The sequence below is a fragment of the Stegostoma tigrinum genome, chromosome 13 (genome assembly GCF_030684315.1).
Source record: "Stegostoma tigrinum isolate sSteTig4 chromosome 13, sSteTig4.hap1, whole genome shotgun sequence".
In the NCBI taxonomy this organism is placed as follows: Eukaryota; Metazoa; Chordata; class Chondrichthyes; order Orectolobiformes; family Stegostomatidae; genus Stegostoma; species Stegostoma tigrinum.
Genome location: NC_081366.1, coordinates 42,878,704 through 42,897,347, shown reverse-complemented (window position 1 = coordinate 42,897,347; position 18,644 = coordinate 42,878,704). Strand labels below are relative to the sequence as shown.

General features: G+C 37.2%; 1 protein-coding gene across 3 annotated transcripts in view; it reads right to left on the bottom strand.

Moving 5' to 3' along the window:
* LOC125458525 (glutamate receptor ionotropic, delta-2-like) overlaps positions 1-18,644 on the bottom strand; it is a 496,301-nt gene that overhangs the window by 123,155 nt on the left and 354,502 nt on the right. For all 3 annotated transcript variants that reach the window (XM_048543867.2, XM_048543868.2, XM_048543870.2), the window contains 2 exons: positions 17,596-17,697; positions 4,540-4,737 (listed from right to left, as the gene is read on the bottom strand). In XM_048543867.2, the coding sequence (XP_048399824.1) occupies positions 4,540-4,737; positions 17,596-17,697 (300 nt within the window). The remainder of the gene's footprint in view (positions 1-4,539; positions 4,738-17,595; positions 17,698-18,644) is intronic.

Below are 18,644 nucleotides of genomic sequence, written 5' to 3'. Positions count from 1 at the left end.
CCACAGTTCACCTTATCTTGAAAATGTGTACCCTGGTCCTGAGGAGACAGCGAACTTGCATTTGCCCTACATGTTACTTTCAATATTTTGCAGGTTTCAACTAGATCACTTGTCATACTTTGAAACTCCAGAGAATACAAGCCCAGTTTCCCCAATTTCTCTTCAGTTTAGTGCAACCTCAAGAGAATAAGCCTATGAATCTTCAATTATTATAACAACAGTATCTTTCTTAAGGTAAGGGGACCAAAGTCACACACTACTCATGTGTAGTCTACCCAAACTTTTTTAAAAAAACGAGTTTACAATTCTTGCAATGTATCATTAGCATTTCTAATTGTTTGTTACAGCTTTATGTTCATCTTCAGTGACTTATCAATGAGAAAATCCAGGTTCCTTTTTATACCTTCACTCCTAAACTCTTATTAATCATAAATATTTTGCACATCTACTCCCCTTATCAAAGTAGGTAGTCTCATGTTTTTCCAACATTGTATTCCATCTGTCATATTCTTGCCCATTCTCAAGGTTCAAGTTTTCTTGCACATTCCTCACAGCACACATTCTATCGGACCATGTGTCTCAAACTTAAACATATATTTTGCCATGATTTCCAAAATATGAATATATATTGTCAACAGATTGGGCCCAAATACTGCTCATTGTGGCACTATACAAGTCACAGCTTGCAAACACAAGAACATTTTGTCTACTCTTGCTCTCAGCTAATGACCTGTTAGCTAATCCTTAACTCATGCCAGCTATATGTTATCTCCTATCTCACATGCTTTAGTCTTGCTATCCAACCTCCTATAGGAGTAATCAAATTGATCTGAAAATGCAAACAAACTATGCTCATGCCTTTGTAATGTTCAAAAAACACCAATAGGTTTTACTAGATGCAATTTCCCATTCAGGATTCCACACTAATAACAATGTCTATTTAAATTATTTTTGTTGAAATATTCACTTATGACATCCTTAATAATACAGATGAACATTTTCCTGGCTGTTGATGTAAGACTAACAGATCTCTCCCCCTCTCCTTGAAATAGTGGGGTGACACTTGTTACTTTCAATTAGAAGGAACCAATTCCAATCATAGAATCATAGAAACCCAACAGTATGGGAGCAGGCCATTTGACCCATCAAGTCCATACTGACTCTCCAAAGAGCATCCCACCCAGACCTAAACTCTACCTTATGTAGAAGGTAGAAGGTGTACCATTAGTAGAAGGTGTTCAAAACAGGTGAGAGTATGACAGAACAGTTTTTTTATCCATAGGAGGCAACAGCTCTGCTTGCCAAAGAGATACTCACTAGAGAGGTAGGGAAACAAAAATTAAAACTAAAAGAGTTCGCGCATACAAATGAACACAAAATCACACATTTTGATAACTGGAAGAGAGACAAAGAACAATAAGGGTGAGAAAAATGTAAGGGTTCCAAAAAATAAGGAGTATGAAAATAAATTTGTTGAGCATGATAATCAAGAATAACAAGGGTAAAGTGAAAGGACATCTTATTAAGAAATGAATTAATCTGTCTGTGCAACATGTCCACCATGAATAAAATAGAGGAGGTGGATTCAATCATGCATCAGGGAACACTAGGTACAGGAGAAAATTACTGAAGCATGGGCATAGAAAAGTCAAATTAGGAACAGAACTATTTGAAGGATCAAGATAAACACTGATGAGACTATACCTGAGAAAAAGAGATGCTATTAAAGCTTCTCATCTTCTATTCATTGGGACAGACTCAAGAATGCTATATTTTAAAGGGACTGATTGATTGATTACAATATTATCATAAATGTAAGTAAATAAAAGGCAGATTGATAAACAATTCCTTCATGTCAATATTTACAAGTAGAGAAACACAGCAGCATATTGGATATCCCAAAGATACTAACAATGAATCAGAGATGTGGACCTTCCAGAATTAACATAAGGAGTTCACATAAGGAAAGACAACTTCCTAACTTCAGTGATGCTAAAGAATAACAAAACCCCCGAAGACCAGATAGTTTTGAAACTCAGGAACTAAGTGGAGTACGTGAGAACACTGCAGAGATCCTAACTCTGTATGTCAAAGTTTATTGGTATGGCAACCCTTTAGATCAGAAAATTGTGCATATCATTCCACTGTTTAGGTAATGTGTGGTGAAACCAGTTGGTCTAGCATCTATTGCCCAGAATATATTAGTCTATAATTCAGATGAGACTGCCTATCATCTTCAATTTTCTGCAGATTGGGGAGAGCCAATATGGATTTGAGAAAGGATTTGGCATGGAGAACCTGATTGAATTGTTTGAAAGGTAATAAGAGTAGATGACAAGGAATTATTTGTGGATTGTATTTGTTAGCCTTTCCAGAAGGCATTTGATAAAGCCCCTCAGAAATTCTGTTAACTGTAGTTAAAGATCATGAAATTAAATGTAAACTCTTTAACCTGTTAAAAAATTAGTTGAGTGACAGGAGGCAGAGAATCTGAATAATCTAGTGGAAGGATTGGATAGATGGTCTCTCAAAATAATGAAAAGGAACTGATAAGGTAAGCAGAGGGTAAGTGTTCAGCTCACTTCAAAAGTGATTTTCAGAAACATTCTACATGCCTTTTCTTTAATGTATGCTTACTATTTGCTTCAAGCACTCCTTGTGTAGCAAATTCCATATTTTAACTGTGCTTTGTGTAAAGAAATGATAAATGTTTAGAATTCTCTTCTACAAAGTTTAATTGATTTTCAATCTAAGAATTTTGTTAACTGAAGACAGTGAGAGAAATGGACAAAGGAGGGGATACAGAATTATAAATTAACTATTATCTCATTGAATGGCAGAGCAGGCTTGAGGAGCTAAATAGTCTTTTTTTTTCCCTATGTCCCAGTGTAAATGAATAGTTTCCATAATTATTATGCAAGTGGGTAACTGCAGAGGATGCTTCTGAATTGTTTCTTTCAACTCAACCAGAAGATTGATTTTTCTTTCATAAGTGATTTTTTGCTAATCTGTAAGTTAATTTTAAACCCATACAGTTTGATTCTTAAAAATATATTATTTCAGCATCTTGGAAAACCTTGAAATTTAATGAATGCAAAAGGATGATTTATTTCCTGTATGCGCTAGAGAAATTATATTTACCTTTTACGATGTGAAAAAAAGTGCTCATCAATCCAATTGATTTGATTGTATGATTACCATAAATTTTGATGATATCATGTTATTTTCTATGTACTATAAATAGAGAGATTCCTCATTGCAACAGTGGAGCTTTTCTTTGTTGGGGAATGATTTTTTTTGATTAAATGAATGCAAAAAGCAGGATCAAATACTGAGCGACGATCATGTACTGAATTCTTAATAATCCTCAAGTGCTGCTTTCTAAGATACTGGTTGATTCTGGTCTCATTAACATTAGAAAACTGAAACAATATGACATTTGGTGCTTAAATTCGGCAACCATCAGCTAAATTTTCCCATTCCAAGGCTGTTTTCTTTGGAGGGGTGGGGTTGGTTTCATGAATGGTTTTCTGTTATGGCTCACAGTAAGTTTTTTCATGTAATCTTCCACTGCTTACATCATTAGTTATATATCCAGGTCCAACATTCATCTCTAACCCAGCCGGCTCCCAGACTGAAGATGAACCACACACAGGACCCAAAGAGGTTTCCTCCCAGGACACTCCAGAGGTGTCTGGTCCCTCAACCTCCACACTGTCTCTGATGCCTGACCATACAGAAATTGCAGCCAAGGAGGATGTGCCTGCAGGACACTCTCAGAATGTCTTGGTCCTCTAGCCACAAATACCCTAAGGATTTCACCCCAAAGTTCCCAGGCAAAAAGGATCAACTACAGAACTGGATCACTCAGGTGCAAACCAAAGAACTTAACATAGACATAACGGGAGTGAAAAGAAAAAAAAACTGAGGGCACATTGTTAGCACAGGTGACATATCATCAGATATACGCTTTAACATCTGTAAGTACATATGCACTTTCGATCATTGCATGCCTGATTGGTTCATTTTAGCTGGAGAACCTGGTTGAATGCCTACCATGCCAAAGTTAAGCAGCCTCCACATACATCCCAAGGAGGACAGAAGTTACATTTGTGAGGCATTGCTCATATCTGAGAAGCATCCTGAATAATGGCAGATCCTTGATAAATAAATCAATTGTGTAATACATAATCAGCTTTTCAGCACCAGAGATTTCTCAGCAGATATTAGTAAACTAGTATATTAGTTATATCTTGGTTATATCTCATTTAACAAAGTGTACATTTTTCAAAAGCTTTTCTTTATGATGAGAGTAAGATTATCATTGGCACAATGACTTCTAATTATATACAAGCTGTGGTGATTTCAATACTGCATATTACACAGAGCATAGAATAACTGGTAGAAATGTTAACAGTGCCTTGTCAAAAGCCAGAAGTTGTTGTCTGTTTCTGAAGAGTAATGAAGGTGTATGTGACAGCTTCACCGTCATTAATACTGCAATGTCCAGGCTATTAATTTCAGCAGTGAACTACTTACCTTGTTCATAAGCTCTCCTATCATTCCATTCCATTTTCCGTTATTTTGTAATCTACCATGCTGATTATCAGGAGCTTGATAAATTTGATATTTAAAGCCAAGGTGCTCAGACAAAGCATTCAGAACATCTATAGAAAATCCACAGAATTCTTTAGGTTGGCCAAATATATTCTCTGACATCATAACAAATGGAGGCATCTGGAAAGATTAAGAGAAAATATCAAATTATAGCTGAGCCTCTGAAAACATAGTCCAATTTTCTGGAGATAAGACCAAATACTAGTTTTGTAGTGAAATCAACAATAAAATTATTGAATTTTAAAATTATACAATTTATCAGGAATATTTTGGATATAAGATTTTTTTTAATGTACATCTATGAAATAATCCTAAGTCTATTGTAGAAAATGTACATTATAAGCTTTCATAGCTTTTTTGAGGAAAATATTTTTTTAAAATGCCAGATTAAATCACATTACACTTGAAAACTGAATCAGTGCATTTGATGCATTCAATGTTCACCTTGTTTAGTTTAACAATCAGATGGCATACCTGCAATAGAGTAGTGCTTTAACTCCTATACAGTACTATGTACATTAATTTAAATTAGAGAATTTTTAAAAAAAAATCCTTTTTTATTATGGAAATTTTTCCACTATTTAAATAGCTTCCTAAAGACTAACAAAAGTTAATGTCTCTGCATTGGGTAATGAAAAAAATTTGAAAGTTGACTCTCAATGCTGTACAGAACATAATTTGAACACTTTAACAGTGATGGCTTGTCAAGTTTGTCAAATATATTGCTGAGCCTGCACACTAGATGATTAAATCTAATTTGTACTAAGTGAGCTGATCTCAAGGTTTACTGGCCTAGAACTGGGAAGAACAAAAATATCAGCAAAAGTTATTGCTCCTGATAGTTTCCCGTGGATGTGTGCATGTGAGTCAGTAAGAACCGGATTGTGTTTCATTATGATGCCTCAGTGGATGAATAGGCTGCTGACATTGTCATAGTTCACAGAAGATTTAGTTCTGAGGAAGGGTCATCAGAGCTGAAATGCTAACTTTGATTTCTCTTTCATAAATACTACCAGACCTGCTGAGCTTTTCGAGCAACTTCTGTTTTTGTTTCTGTTTTACAGCATCTGCAGTTCTTTCTGTTTTTATATAATTTAGGATAATACTTCAGTCTAAGATGCATTTTCAAAGGCTCATTGTTCAGGTTAAAGTTAAAGACCGTAGGGAAATTTCTGCAGATAACTACAATGTTATCCTGGCCAACAAAAACATTTACAACAATCAAGAACAGGATGATTGTTTATTCATTTTATTGCTGTTTGGGGAGCAGCACCCTGGGGAAAATGGCTTCACTGATATAATAATTTTCTGTACTTTAAAGCAATAAGTTGTATGTGAACTACTTGAGATCACATTTGGGAGAAATATTAAGTTGACATATAAATGCCTGTTTCGTCTTTCTTAATCTTTCATCTGATTTACTGCTCAAAGGGCACATATATAAAACTGAACAACTGACATTGTTCAGCTTGGGTGTTTTTTTATCCCAACTGATTAGCATAAACAGAACATGGGCGACATGATTTTAACACAATGTTTAATTTCTCAAAAATAAAAGCTCACACATGCAATTTGGATATGACAATGAATACAGTCATTTATAGTCTGCATGATAATGAAAGAATTGTGCAGTCTATCAGTGATCAGGAATATTGAATTGTTTAAAGCAATTGTTGTAATCTGAGGTAAACATTTGTGAAATAGAACTTTCATTTTCTCCTTATTGATAACTAACCTGGTTCCATTCAACTCTATCTTGAGTTTTTGCCTTTCCTACCTCTCAGGTTGGACAGTATTATGCTTCACCTTCTAAATCACAGTCTACAGTCTTGATCTTTCTGCTTTTACCTGTTCTCTGTGCCAGTTAAGCAGATACAAGCTGGCACAAAATCAGGAAAGCAGCCTCTGCTTTTCGGCATGGAATTAGTGAACTGAGAAGTTTTAGTTCATTTCATGCACAGGTTTTACGAAAACTTTGGGTTTGATGTAAAAATAATTCAATCAATGTTGACCATTATTCACAAACTTTTCAACTGGTTTGTATGATCTGTACTGTTGGACTTTTTATTTCTTAATTTTTCTCATGTGTTTTTCCCAAAGAATTGTATTTAAATGGCACCATAATTGGCTACTTTAAACTTTTTACTGTACTCATTAGAGTGCATGTGATAATAAAGCTAATTCTAATTTTCCCAAATTGGAATAGAAGCAAAGGAAGCATTATTTGTGGTGAAGCTCTTTGTTAGCATTTCTCATCATACTAGGGGTCTTTTAGTACAATGATTTTGCTTAAAAAAAACTTCCTCTCTGCATTTGTGAAAACATTGTGTGCTACATTTTTTTAACTCCTCAGATTAAGTTGTTTTCAATGCACTTCAAATAATGCAACCAAAACTGCACACCAGTCTTTAGAATTAGTGTCAGTACTTATCTGTACAATGTCAGTGTAACTTGTCCTGAATTGTAAATTAATACTTAGTTGATGCACTCAATTATGCAATTTATCCTAACTGTCTAGACCTCTCTCACACTGGTCAAAAAAACTTGTAGAATGTCAAAAAAAGAAGGAACTGCAAATGCTGAAAAGCAAAAGAAGAAATTGCTGGAAAAACTCAGTATGTGTAACTCAGGTAATGTGTCAGGTCCAGTGGTCCTTCTTTAGAACTGATGGCAGCCAGGAAAAGCTTGGTGTTTATTCAGAAGATGGCATGTGGGAAAGGGGGAGAAGTCAACAGCAAGTGGAGGTAGAGCCCAAAGAGAGAGAAAAATAGTTGGACAGACAAAGGAGATGATAAATGTCAGCCTAGAAGAATAATAGATGCTAATTGGGATTATTAGTAGCTGACAACGGGTTGTTTTTGGTAGCAGCCTTTATGATGACAAGGCCTGGTGTATGGGAGCTGGGGAAAGACATGGGGAAAACGTGCTTAAGCCCTAAAATTATAGAATTATTAAATCCACACGGCTTCCGAGTTCCCAAGCATAAAATGAGATGCTGTTCTTCCAAAGAAATAGTATCTCATTTCTCATGTTTGGAAGAAGGGCCATTGGACCCGAAACATTTACTCTCCTATCTTTCTGCAAAAATTTCTGTTTTTTCCCCCCAATTTTTGGGATGTGGTCAATGACCATTCTCAAATATGTTTTCTATTCCAACAATCTTTTTCATTCTTTTCAAATTACTTCTACATTTTCTCAAAAATTATACTGTTGCACGCCACACACAGATTGAATGTTACCTGCTTATTTATATATAATTTCACATGTATACACATCTGGCCGATCAGAGCCAGTTTACATACTCGGCCATCATTTCTCCAGGGACAATTATTTTCCACTCATATTAGCCTACCAATCATGTTTTTAAGCAAGTATAATATGCCTACAAAGGCATGTTTCATAGCACTCATAAGCACAACAATTTCAGAGCATGTCACTGTGCCATTAAACTTTATACCTTTATACATTAAATCTTTACACAAATTGAAGAATATTTCCTTTATCACCATCCTCTGTTCTTTGTTGCAGGAAGAACTTCTTGGTCCAACTAGACAATCTGCCCACTCATGGAATTTCAAATGTTGATACTGAGAGAAGCATTGATAACAAACAGAAACATAACATGCCTGTGCTCATCTCCTAAGCAATCTATCTGCTTAAGTTCTATTCCGGGAGCTTAAAATTTGGTTACTTATCCCATGAGGAACTTCATTAAAAACTTTTGCAAATATCTATTTGATATAACTTGCTTAATAGCAAGCTTATCACCTCAAGGACATATCTCTTATCACATATATTCTTGAAATGCTCATTGAAAGCATCAGCAGGAATGTGCTAAGATAACTTGGGTCATTATAGTTAAGGTTTACTTGTCAATTAATATCAGGTCACTTTACACATGTTATTTCTTTCTTCAATATTACTATTACTCTTGCAATCCTTCAGCTCTTAGCTTTATAATTTGTGAAGGTTTTACTACTTTCCTCCTAAAGTTCCATGATAAAATGAGAATGGTAGATCATCTTTCTATTGGCTGCAGAATACAATTTTTAATTCTATACATGCCTGGATAAATTTTCCTGCATCTTACTGTCAGAATTTGTTCATAATCCTCCCTTGTGAATGTCAACATATGGAGTACATTCAATTTATTTAACATATCATAAACATCTGCAGTGGTTCTACTCAATTTGTACTTCAGCAAATTCACCTATTCTTTGATTTTCCCTCTTGAATTAACATAGTCTTTTAAAATCCCATTTGCTGCATTCTTCAATTTGATTCTTTCCCTGCACCTGTTATCTTTCTTTAAAAAACAGCCTAAGTTATCCATTATCATGCACTCAATCTTCTAATTTTAAACATGCAAGGAAGCAAAAATACATTTTTTGACATAAATTCTAAAAAACACTGCAGTTCAGATTTTGCAATGATTTTGTGAAGCAATATGCCTTTCATATTTTGTTCTTATCCTTCTTAGTTATGGCTTTCACAATAATTGTTACCTAGAACATTCCTCACAGCTCAGAGATATCCTCCTACCAAACCATTTTGGTTTTCGCTTTGACTGCAAAATCAAATCAAATATTCCAAATGTCAAGAAATATTAAGTGCTAAATAACAGAGTGTGGAGCTGGATGAACACAGCAGGCTAAGCAGCATCTGAGGACCACAAAAGCTGATGTTTCGGGCCTAGACCCTTCGGTCTAGGCCCAAAACGTCAACTTTTGTGCTCCTCAGATTCTGCTTGGCCTGCTGTGTTCATCCAGCTCCAAACTTTGTTTTCTCGGATTCTCCTGCATCTGCAGTTCCCGTTATCTATCTCAAGTGCTAAATAAACATGGTGGGGTCAGTGTTAACTTGCTGAAATTGACATTAAATGGATAATTATAAACAAAATGATCAAAAACAGTTCCGTGCTGGAAATTCATCGACACTTTCCAAGAGTAGGATTTATTTGAAGATCTGGATATGAGTCCGTATGCATTCTTCCCACTTTCAAAACCTGTTCTATATTTGATGGCCCAATGCATGACAGTGCAAATCTTCACTCTGGATTCTAATGAAGAAGTGGAATGATAATCAGTAGATTGCTGTTACATTATTTTGCAGTGTATAGCATCCAATGGTATAAATATTGAAAGCATTGATTTCAAATGTTTTGTGAATTAGATCGGTCAACCTCAGACACAATATCCTTTGTAAAACAGATTTTGTTGAGACACTATTACTGAAAACATTGAACCATTGATTAGAATTTTACTAATCAGACAGATGCCCTCTCAGTGGAATGGTAATCAGATGACAGATGGCAGGACATGCCCAGTGAATTTACATTATTGGGCATCAATGATGAGGATAACTACTGCATGTATGTTAGACTTTGCATATCAGACATTGGTAATTCTGTCTCCTCCAGTTCATCTAATACCACAAAGGATATGTGTAGAAATGGTTGAGTATGGAGGCCACCACATCAGACAGAGGACTGACTGGGTAACTGGGTTAGTTTAATTTGTGAGTGTATACATAGTCTTGTATTAATAACATTGAAGATGTTGACCTATGATCCAAAATATTGCAGGGTTCAACATGAAAACTGGAACATGGAGAAATGCCGATTAGTGAAACTGCTGGAGATAATACTATATATTAGCAATAATAGTGGATCTATTCAAGGTTGTATGCTTAGGGTTATGTCCTCACAAGCAGAATAAAGTGATCCCCAATGCATGCAGACCTGCAGAATGATTAAGACATGGATGAAACATGCAAGGAACAGATGTTATTCATGCCATTCTGATCATAGAGTTGACTTATGATCTGCCACATCCTTAAATAGCCTAGACACTGTTATGTTCTGTATCCTCCTCTTCATCTTGTTCACCCTTTAATAAATTGTGTCAATTCAGCACTTCACCCTCTTGTGCAAAATCTGTAAAAAGTCATGTGATGGAGAATGCAGCAAACAATTTCCATGAGTAAGAGCCTTGTAGGAATGCATTTCAGGCACCAAGTGACCATTCATAGTCCTTTGAAAGTTGCATCATTGGTAGACAGGGTGGTTAAAAAGGCATTTAGTTGGGACGTCATGTTGAGGTTGTACAGGATGTTTGTGAGGCATTTTTGGAGTACTGTATACAGTTCTGGTCACTGCTATTGGAAGGATGCTATTAAATTGGAGAAAGTTCAGAAAAGATTTACCAGAATGTTGCTGGGACTGGAAGTTTCGTGTTATAAGGAAAGACTGGATAGGCTGTTTTTTTTTTCACTGGTGTGTAGGAGGTGGAAGGGCAACCTTGTAGAGGTTTATAAAATCATGAGGGGCATGGATAAGGTGAATACCAAAGGTCTTTTCTCTAGGTTGGATAAATTCAAAACTAGGGCATACTTTAAGGTGAGAGGGGAAAGATTTAAAAGGGACTCGAGGAGCAACTATTACACAGACCGTAGTTCGTATGTGGAAAGAACAGCCAGAGGAAGAAGTAGATGTTGGTACAGTTACACAATTTAAAAGATGTTTGGATTGGTACACGAATAGAAATGGTTTAGAGTGATATATACCAAACGCAAGCAAGTGGGACTAGTTTAGTTTGGGAAACTTGGTCACACAGACGAGTTGGACTGAAGGGTGTGTTTCTGTGCTGTCTGTCTCAATGACTCAATGACTTTCAAGATGGCCTAGTCAAGATGAGAGCACAGTCGGATGCTCTAGTCAGAGCTCCTCTGCTCACCAATCCCTTTACCTTTTTTTTCCGCCTTTGTTTCTCTCCTTTGTGTGGTTTCCCCTTTCTCTCTCTCCCCTCACCTAGCTGGAAGGTGCAGTTGTGGAATGAGTGGGCCAAGTGCTACGGCGGACAGGAGAGGGCACGGGCTGTGTCTTACAGTGGAAACAGCACATGCAGCATGACCTTGTGCTCTGGGACCTGCAGGCAAACCCCATGAGCCGAAGAACACCATGAGCAGTGAGTTCTGGAGCAGCACGGGGAAGAAACCCTGCAGCAGCACATGGGAAGCAGCCCCACAGCAGCGCACAGGCAGCGAGTCCTGGGCAGAGTCCGGTGCGAGGTGCAATTCTTACCTCAGAACTTAATTTAGAACACTGTAATGTTAACCCCTTCATATTTTCCTATTTTCAACTCTGTAATTAAGCAACTGCTTCTATTTCTCTGCTGTATCCAAGAATTGAACTTAGTTACTTGTTCCTAAGATATCGCCATAAAAGCTTTTCAGCGTACACCTGCAATGGAGTACACATGACAATGAAAGGATAATAGGAAGAAGGGCTGTTTCAGGCAATGGAATTCCTTCTTCAGAAGTACTTTTGGCCTGTTCAATGGTTGTCCTCATGAGTAGACAGCTTCAGGTGTCATAGTTCTGTGCTTCCACCTGGAGGTCATATAAAGGGATGAGTATGAAGTTCTTCAAGTGATATCCTTTGTCTGCTAAAATAATTTACAGAGTTTCAGGAGGAACGTGAAATCTATGCCACCCTGAGCAACTAGGAATGATGGTGTCTTGTCAGCTATCATGAAACTGTGCATGGATAAGAAACAAAATTCTTGTTGTGGTTCTATACTGGGTTATTGAGGGCTTGTACTGACCAATCACTGGGTGATTTGATAAACATGTGAGTGCAATCAATAAAGCCCTATGGCTCTAGGAATCTAGCAATGGAGGCAAATCCTACTGCCTTTTGTACATTAAAATGCAGTAATAGGCTATGGACAAAGTGGAGGGAAATGGGATTCATACAGTATGGTGTTTATGGGTCGGTACAGACACAATGAGTGAAGGGCCTGTTTCTGTGCTTTGTGACTCAATAGCTCTATGACATGGAAGGCAGAGCAGATACCTGGCAATTACAGCTCACTTCTCGCTCTCTGCAATTGCATCTATGCCAACAGTCCCTGACATCATATGGCATGCTCATGGGTTATGAACAGCTGCATTATCTGTCCATAGAGGTTGGCATCAAACTAGCACCAGCCTGGCCACATAATCATAGCACATCTCTGACTCATTTGGAATACAGTCATACAGTAGAGCCTGAAATAGTATCAGAGATAATGGGAACTGCAGATGCTGGAGAATCCAAGATAATAAAATGTGAGGCTGGATGAACACAGCAGGCCAAGCAGCATCTCAGGAGCACAAAAGCTGATGTTTCGGGCCTAGACCCTTCATCAGGGAGGGGGATGGGGAGAGGGAACTGGAATAAATAACATGGGATGAGTGACATCTGTAGTTTCATTCTTAAAGCTGAAGCTACAGTAGTTGATCAGAGAGGTGATGATGTAAAGTAGAAATACATTTAGGAATTTACACCTCTATTTCCAATGAAGAATTGCCTATGCTACCCATGTGTCCTCGGAGGTTTTCCTTTTTGTTTCTCTCCAACTGTGTGTATTAGTGAAGGGCTATTCATAGCACGCAATGATTAACCTGGTGCAGCCTTAAATATGGCACGAGTGGAAGAAATCCCAGAAGCTTCCAGCAGTGGTGGATACTTTTGCTGGTGACTGTACGATAGCATGAGCATGATGCCAAACAGGTGTGGCACACACACAATGAAGTGAATAGTGGAGAACTGCATGAGGCACCTCACTAAAGCTGATGGTGTCCAAAGAAAGTTAAAACCACAGTTGCTTAAATAGCTACTGACATGGCATTCTTACTTGAGGGTCTAGATACATGGATCATTAAAATATTATGATAGGTACAGAAACTGATCAAAACATCAAATAAAATGTAAGGCTTCATGTCTGCCAGACAGGACCAGAAGAGATAAAGGTTTTACCACAGTTTAGGATACAATTCTTGGAAAGCACCTGGAGTATTGTGTGCAATTTTGGCCTCCTTCCCTTACAACAGAAATATGACCTTGGAGAGAATGCAGAGTACATTTATGAGAATGATACCTGGACTTCAAGGGTTAAATTGCAGAGAAAGATTCCATGATTTATGTATATATTTCCATGGAATTTAGAAGATCAAGCAGTGACTTGATTGAAGTTTTTCAGATGGATAGGGGAATACACAGGGTACACAGAGATAACATTTCACTGCAGATTGCAGTTTGTTTTGAAGTCTATTGAGACCTAAGTACTTTTGAAATGATATTTAAAATTCTAGTGACTGACTGGAAGGATTACAAGATTTGAAATGACGAGATCTAATAAACCTTTACAATAGTTAATCTCAACCCTGAAACTGATTGATTTCTAGTCAACAAAATTGAGCGTTAAAAGGAAAATATGAGTCTGCAGGATTAGACTGCAGTGGCCTCACTGAATAGTGGAACAGAGGTTTGATTAATTAAATAAGCGTATTTCCTATTTGGAAACTGCTATCTTGTCATTCAAATCTTTGCATTGAGTATTATCAAGAAAATTGGATCACTTTTTGATATGTGTTTCTAAATGCAGCAAGTGGACCAGGAGCTCATTCATTATACAGTTCAGTCTTTAATCAAAATAAATAATTTCTGTTTCCCTAAATATTTCTCTATTTGTTTTTGCGTTAGAATGTTTAGACAACTACAAATAATCTCTTTGACAGTTGCCCACCTTTCAAATATTTGTCATTCACATTTTGCGAAAAAGAAATCTCTGAAGAAAAGAATATCAGTTCCATTGGTTTATTATGAAATAAATGGAGCTGGGCAAAGAAACTCGAAGACTTTATGGATTGCTTTCACACTGCTGCCAGTGGACTTGAATGAAGGTTGATACCCTAAAGTAGCCTTCATCAAATATCTGCTCAAAACAATGCTATTCCTGGCTTCTGCAAATAGTGCCATATCAAGGTAGCACTATACTTGCAAATACCACTGTAACTCCCATTTTTCGGAAACAATGATATTGAATCTCGAAATTTGTCAAATAACAAGATTCCAGATGATCACTTGCAAAGGTATCAAAATTGTTTAAAAATTATTGGTGTGGTAAATCAATATTAATAAATGCAAGTTTCTATTTGGAAAGCTAACAAAATTTGAATTAAATATCATTGCATAAAATCTAGTAATTTTAAGGTATTGAAATAATAATGATAATATTACCTAACATTTTCAATACTCTTGTAATTTACTTTCTCACAAACACTTTAACCTGCACATCATAATACTGAAAAAAGAGCAAGACATGAAACTGTGGATCATACCCAACATATACTGTCATATTAATGTTCAAGAACACTATATGGGATAACAAGGTGTAGAGCTGGATGAACACAGCAGGCCAAGCAGCAACAGAGGAGCAGGAAAGCCTACGTTTCAAGCCTAGACTCTTCGAAGGTTTTTGCTGAAGAAGGGTCTAGACCCAAAATGACAGCTTTCCTGCTCCTCTGATGCTGTTTGGCCTGCTGTGTTCATCCAGTTCTACACCCTGTTGTCTCAGATTCTCCAGCAACTGCAGTTCCTACTATCACTATATGGGATGCCATTATTATTCAAACAAAAGTGAAAAGAGCATAACAAGAAGTCAGCAAATAGTTGATAGCAATTGGAAATGGTTATTAATCTGTTAGAGTTCTTTGAAGAGTTAACTAAACAAATAAATGGGAGCTATGCTGAAAAAATATTTATTCAGTGTTTCTAGAAATATGATAAAGTTCAAGCAAAAATCTTTGAAAGGTTTAAATTCATATAATCACGGTAGGTTAAGCAATTACATCGATGGCAGACTTAATAATAAAATGTATAGAGTGATGATAAGCTAAAAAAAGTGCCTGGGAAGTAGGACACAAGGGATTTCCAGAGAGTTTTGTTCTTGCACACAAAGTTAGAGAAAATCTAGAGAAATTAAGCAGATAGTTTAAGACATTGTAAATTGATTTAATTGGAAGTGAATGTAATGCACATTTGAAAAGGATGCATGAATTTGTAAATCGTAAGCATTATCTATACTGAAGTATGGAAGACATAAAAAATTGCTACTAATCAATCACAAAATTTTTTGTTGTGTAGCTGTATTCAGCAACACTAATCTGATGCTGGATGGATCTCATGGGTATTTGACTAGAAAGGGCAATAGATTACCCAAACTTGTACAGATCATTGGTGAGGCCATAGTCAAACACTGTGCAATTTTGGACACCCTACCTTCAAAAAGAGAGATGCATTGAGAGGATTCAGAGAAGAGCAAGAAGGATGATTCCAGACAACAGAGCAAAATCACCTGATGCTGTGTTGATTAACTCCTTCAAGAAAGAAAAATCAAAAAGTCTTGATAAATATTTAGTTGGGAACAGGAATGAAGTTTACAGGAATTGCTATGGACTGAAATGGTCAAATATTCCACGGAATCTGATGGTTCCCACCACTGTTAGATCTGCAGTTTGTTGTTTCTGGGGGATAGTGATCCGTCCCAGTACAGAGAAGTTAAACATGTATGGTGGCAATTCTCTTGTCTTTAAGAAATCATTGATACAGAAACCCAATTTGGGAAATAAAATTGTTGAGACAGAGTTTACACTAGGGTAAACTTTATAAGATTTGCAACAGGAACAGGCTTAGTCAACTGATAGGTCTTTGCTTATTTCATGTTTTCTGACTGTATGTATGAACACAGCAGGCCAAGAAGCATCACAGGAACAGGAATGCTAACATTTTGAGTCTGGAGATAACAAGGTGTAGAGCTAGATGAACACAGCAGGCCAATCACTTTGCTCCTATGAATGCTCCCATGAAGCTGCTTGGCCTGCTGTGTTCATCCAGCTCTACACTTTGTAATCTCAGATTCTCCAGCATCTGCAGTTCCTATTATTTCTGATACAATTTTGGGTCTGGACCCTTCTTCAGAAATGGGGGAGGGGAAGGGGGTTCTGAAATAAATAGGGAGACAGGGGGAGGCGGAGAGAAGATATATAAAGAAGAAGATAAGTAAAGTAGGAGACGGACCGGTCAAGGAATCGGGGATGGAGCCAGTAAAGGTGAGTGTAGGTGGGGAGTTAGGTCGGTCCAGGGAAGATGGGCTGGTCAAGGAGGTGGAATGAGGCTGGTAGGTAGGAGGTGGGGTGGGGCTTGAGGTGGGAGGAGTGGATAGGTGGGAGGAAGGATGGACTGGTCAGGGCGGCGGGGATGAAGCTTCAAAATCTCCCCTCCCCTGACCACATCCCAAAACCAGCCCAGCTTGTCTCTACCTCCCTAGCCTGTCCGTCCTCCCACCTGTCCCCTCCTCCAACCTCAAGCGCCACCCCCTTTTCCTACCTACTAACCTCATCCTGCCCCCTTGATTGGTCCGTCCTCCCTGGACTGACCTATCACCTCCCTAACTTTCCACCTACAGTCATCTTTACTGGCTCTATCCCCACCTCTTTGACCAGTCTGTCTCCTCTCCACCTATCTGCTCTTTTATCCATCTTCCATCCGCCACCTCCTCTCTCTCTATTTATTTCAGAATCCCATTGCCCTCGCCCACTTCCGAAGAAGAATCCAGACCCGAAACGTCAGCCTTCCTGCTCCTCTGATGCTGCTTGGCCTGCTGTGTTCATCCAGCTCCACACCATGTTATCTCAGATTCTCCAGCATCGGCAGTTCCCACTATCTCTGGCTGTATGTATTATTTGTTTAATTTTTGACTGTGATCTGATTCAGGAGGAAAACATTGTTTATTTTTTATTGTTTAGTTTAGTGTTTGTTAAATACATCAGAAAGGGTGTTGGGGCAGTAGAACAGAGTCATCCAAATATGATTGAGTATTAAATCGCTCTAGAGATTCATTGAACTTAAAGAAAATGTTAAGTTCTTACTAATATTCTTCTTGATTACATTTAAAAAAAGACATTCAATGTGAGGAAGACAAGTCATGCATTTATTTTCAGATATATGATTCTGACAATCATTGTTGAAGTATAATACTGATGAAGTATGTATTGTTATAATAAGAATCTCATTTCTGATGGTGCATGTACTTAAATATGATTGCAGGCTGCCAAACATTCAACTATGTATGAAGGCAAAAAATTCTATTTTACCAGTACTGTCACAACTCGCAGTGTCACTCCTTCCATACTATTTTCCAGTCTTTGATCAACAAGAGAACCATTCAATCCAGTGGTTGGACTCCAAAGGCCTAGCTAAATAGGGAATACAAACATATTTTATTAAAATAATGCAATTAACTTTAATTATAGTATAATTATACTCTTTTACTTCCCTAAAGATCCATGCATTTCACAGCTCATTATATAAATGTGAAGACGGTGAAACTGTAATTATTATAACTATCCTTTGAAAATGTAAAATTGCTGTCAATTTTGGTGCTGTTACAACACACTGAAGATTATACCGGATGTTATAAGGATTGAAGCAAAAAGTGGCACATCAGAATTATTCTGCTACTGAAATGATGATATGTTTAATTGCTAGCTTACCCCTTTAAAGCCACTTAATTATTATTAGTGTAACCTGACACATCTTGAGAGGATAATTGTTTTTTTTCCCCTTTCACAAAGTAATTTTGAAAACACTACTAGTTAATGGTTAGGACCCCTAGCTGTCCTGTTACATCGATTCCAAGATTAATGAATAAGATATTTAAGACAATTAATGCAAGTATGACAGTTTGAAATATCTTAACCAGTTTAAACATAGTATTTTTTATAGCCTGAAGATGCCTAAATGCTTAAAGTAGTTGCTGTGCCACTTTTGAGGGTGGATTTTCAATCAGGATAGACAACCATACCTCACAAAAACATTTACTCCTTATTTCCAATTCTAAACAGTAAAAAAAAACAAATGTTCCACTTGCACACTGCAGGGAGGGAGTAACAGTGCCAGATGTCTTGAGTACTGATGCAATTTCTGCAGTCAAGCGTACTTGAATACATATTTCCTGGAGATGCAAGTACCCAAGATTGAAAGCTCAATTGATTGGTTGGGGTCATGATTGGTGAAAGATGTAACGAAATAGCAGGCTTTCGCAGAGCCTAAAGGCTTGCAGCAATTAAATGCACCATTGGTAGACTTGTGCTTTCCAATCTGCTGTATCCAATGCCTATATAATAAGAAGTAAATGGGCCAA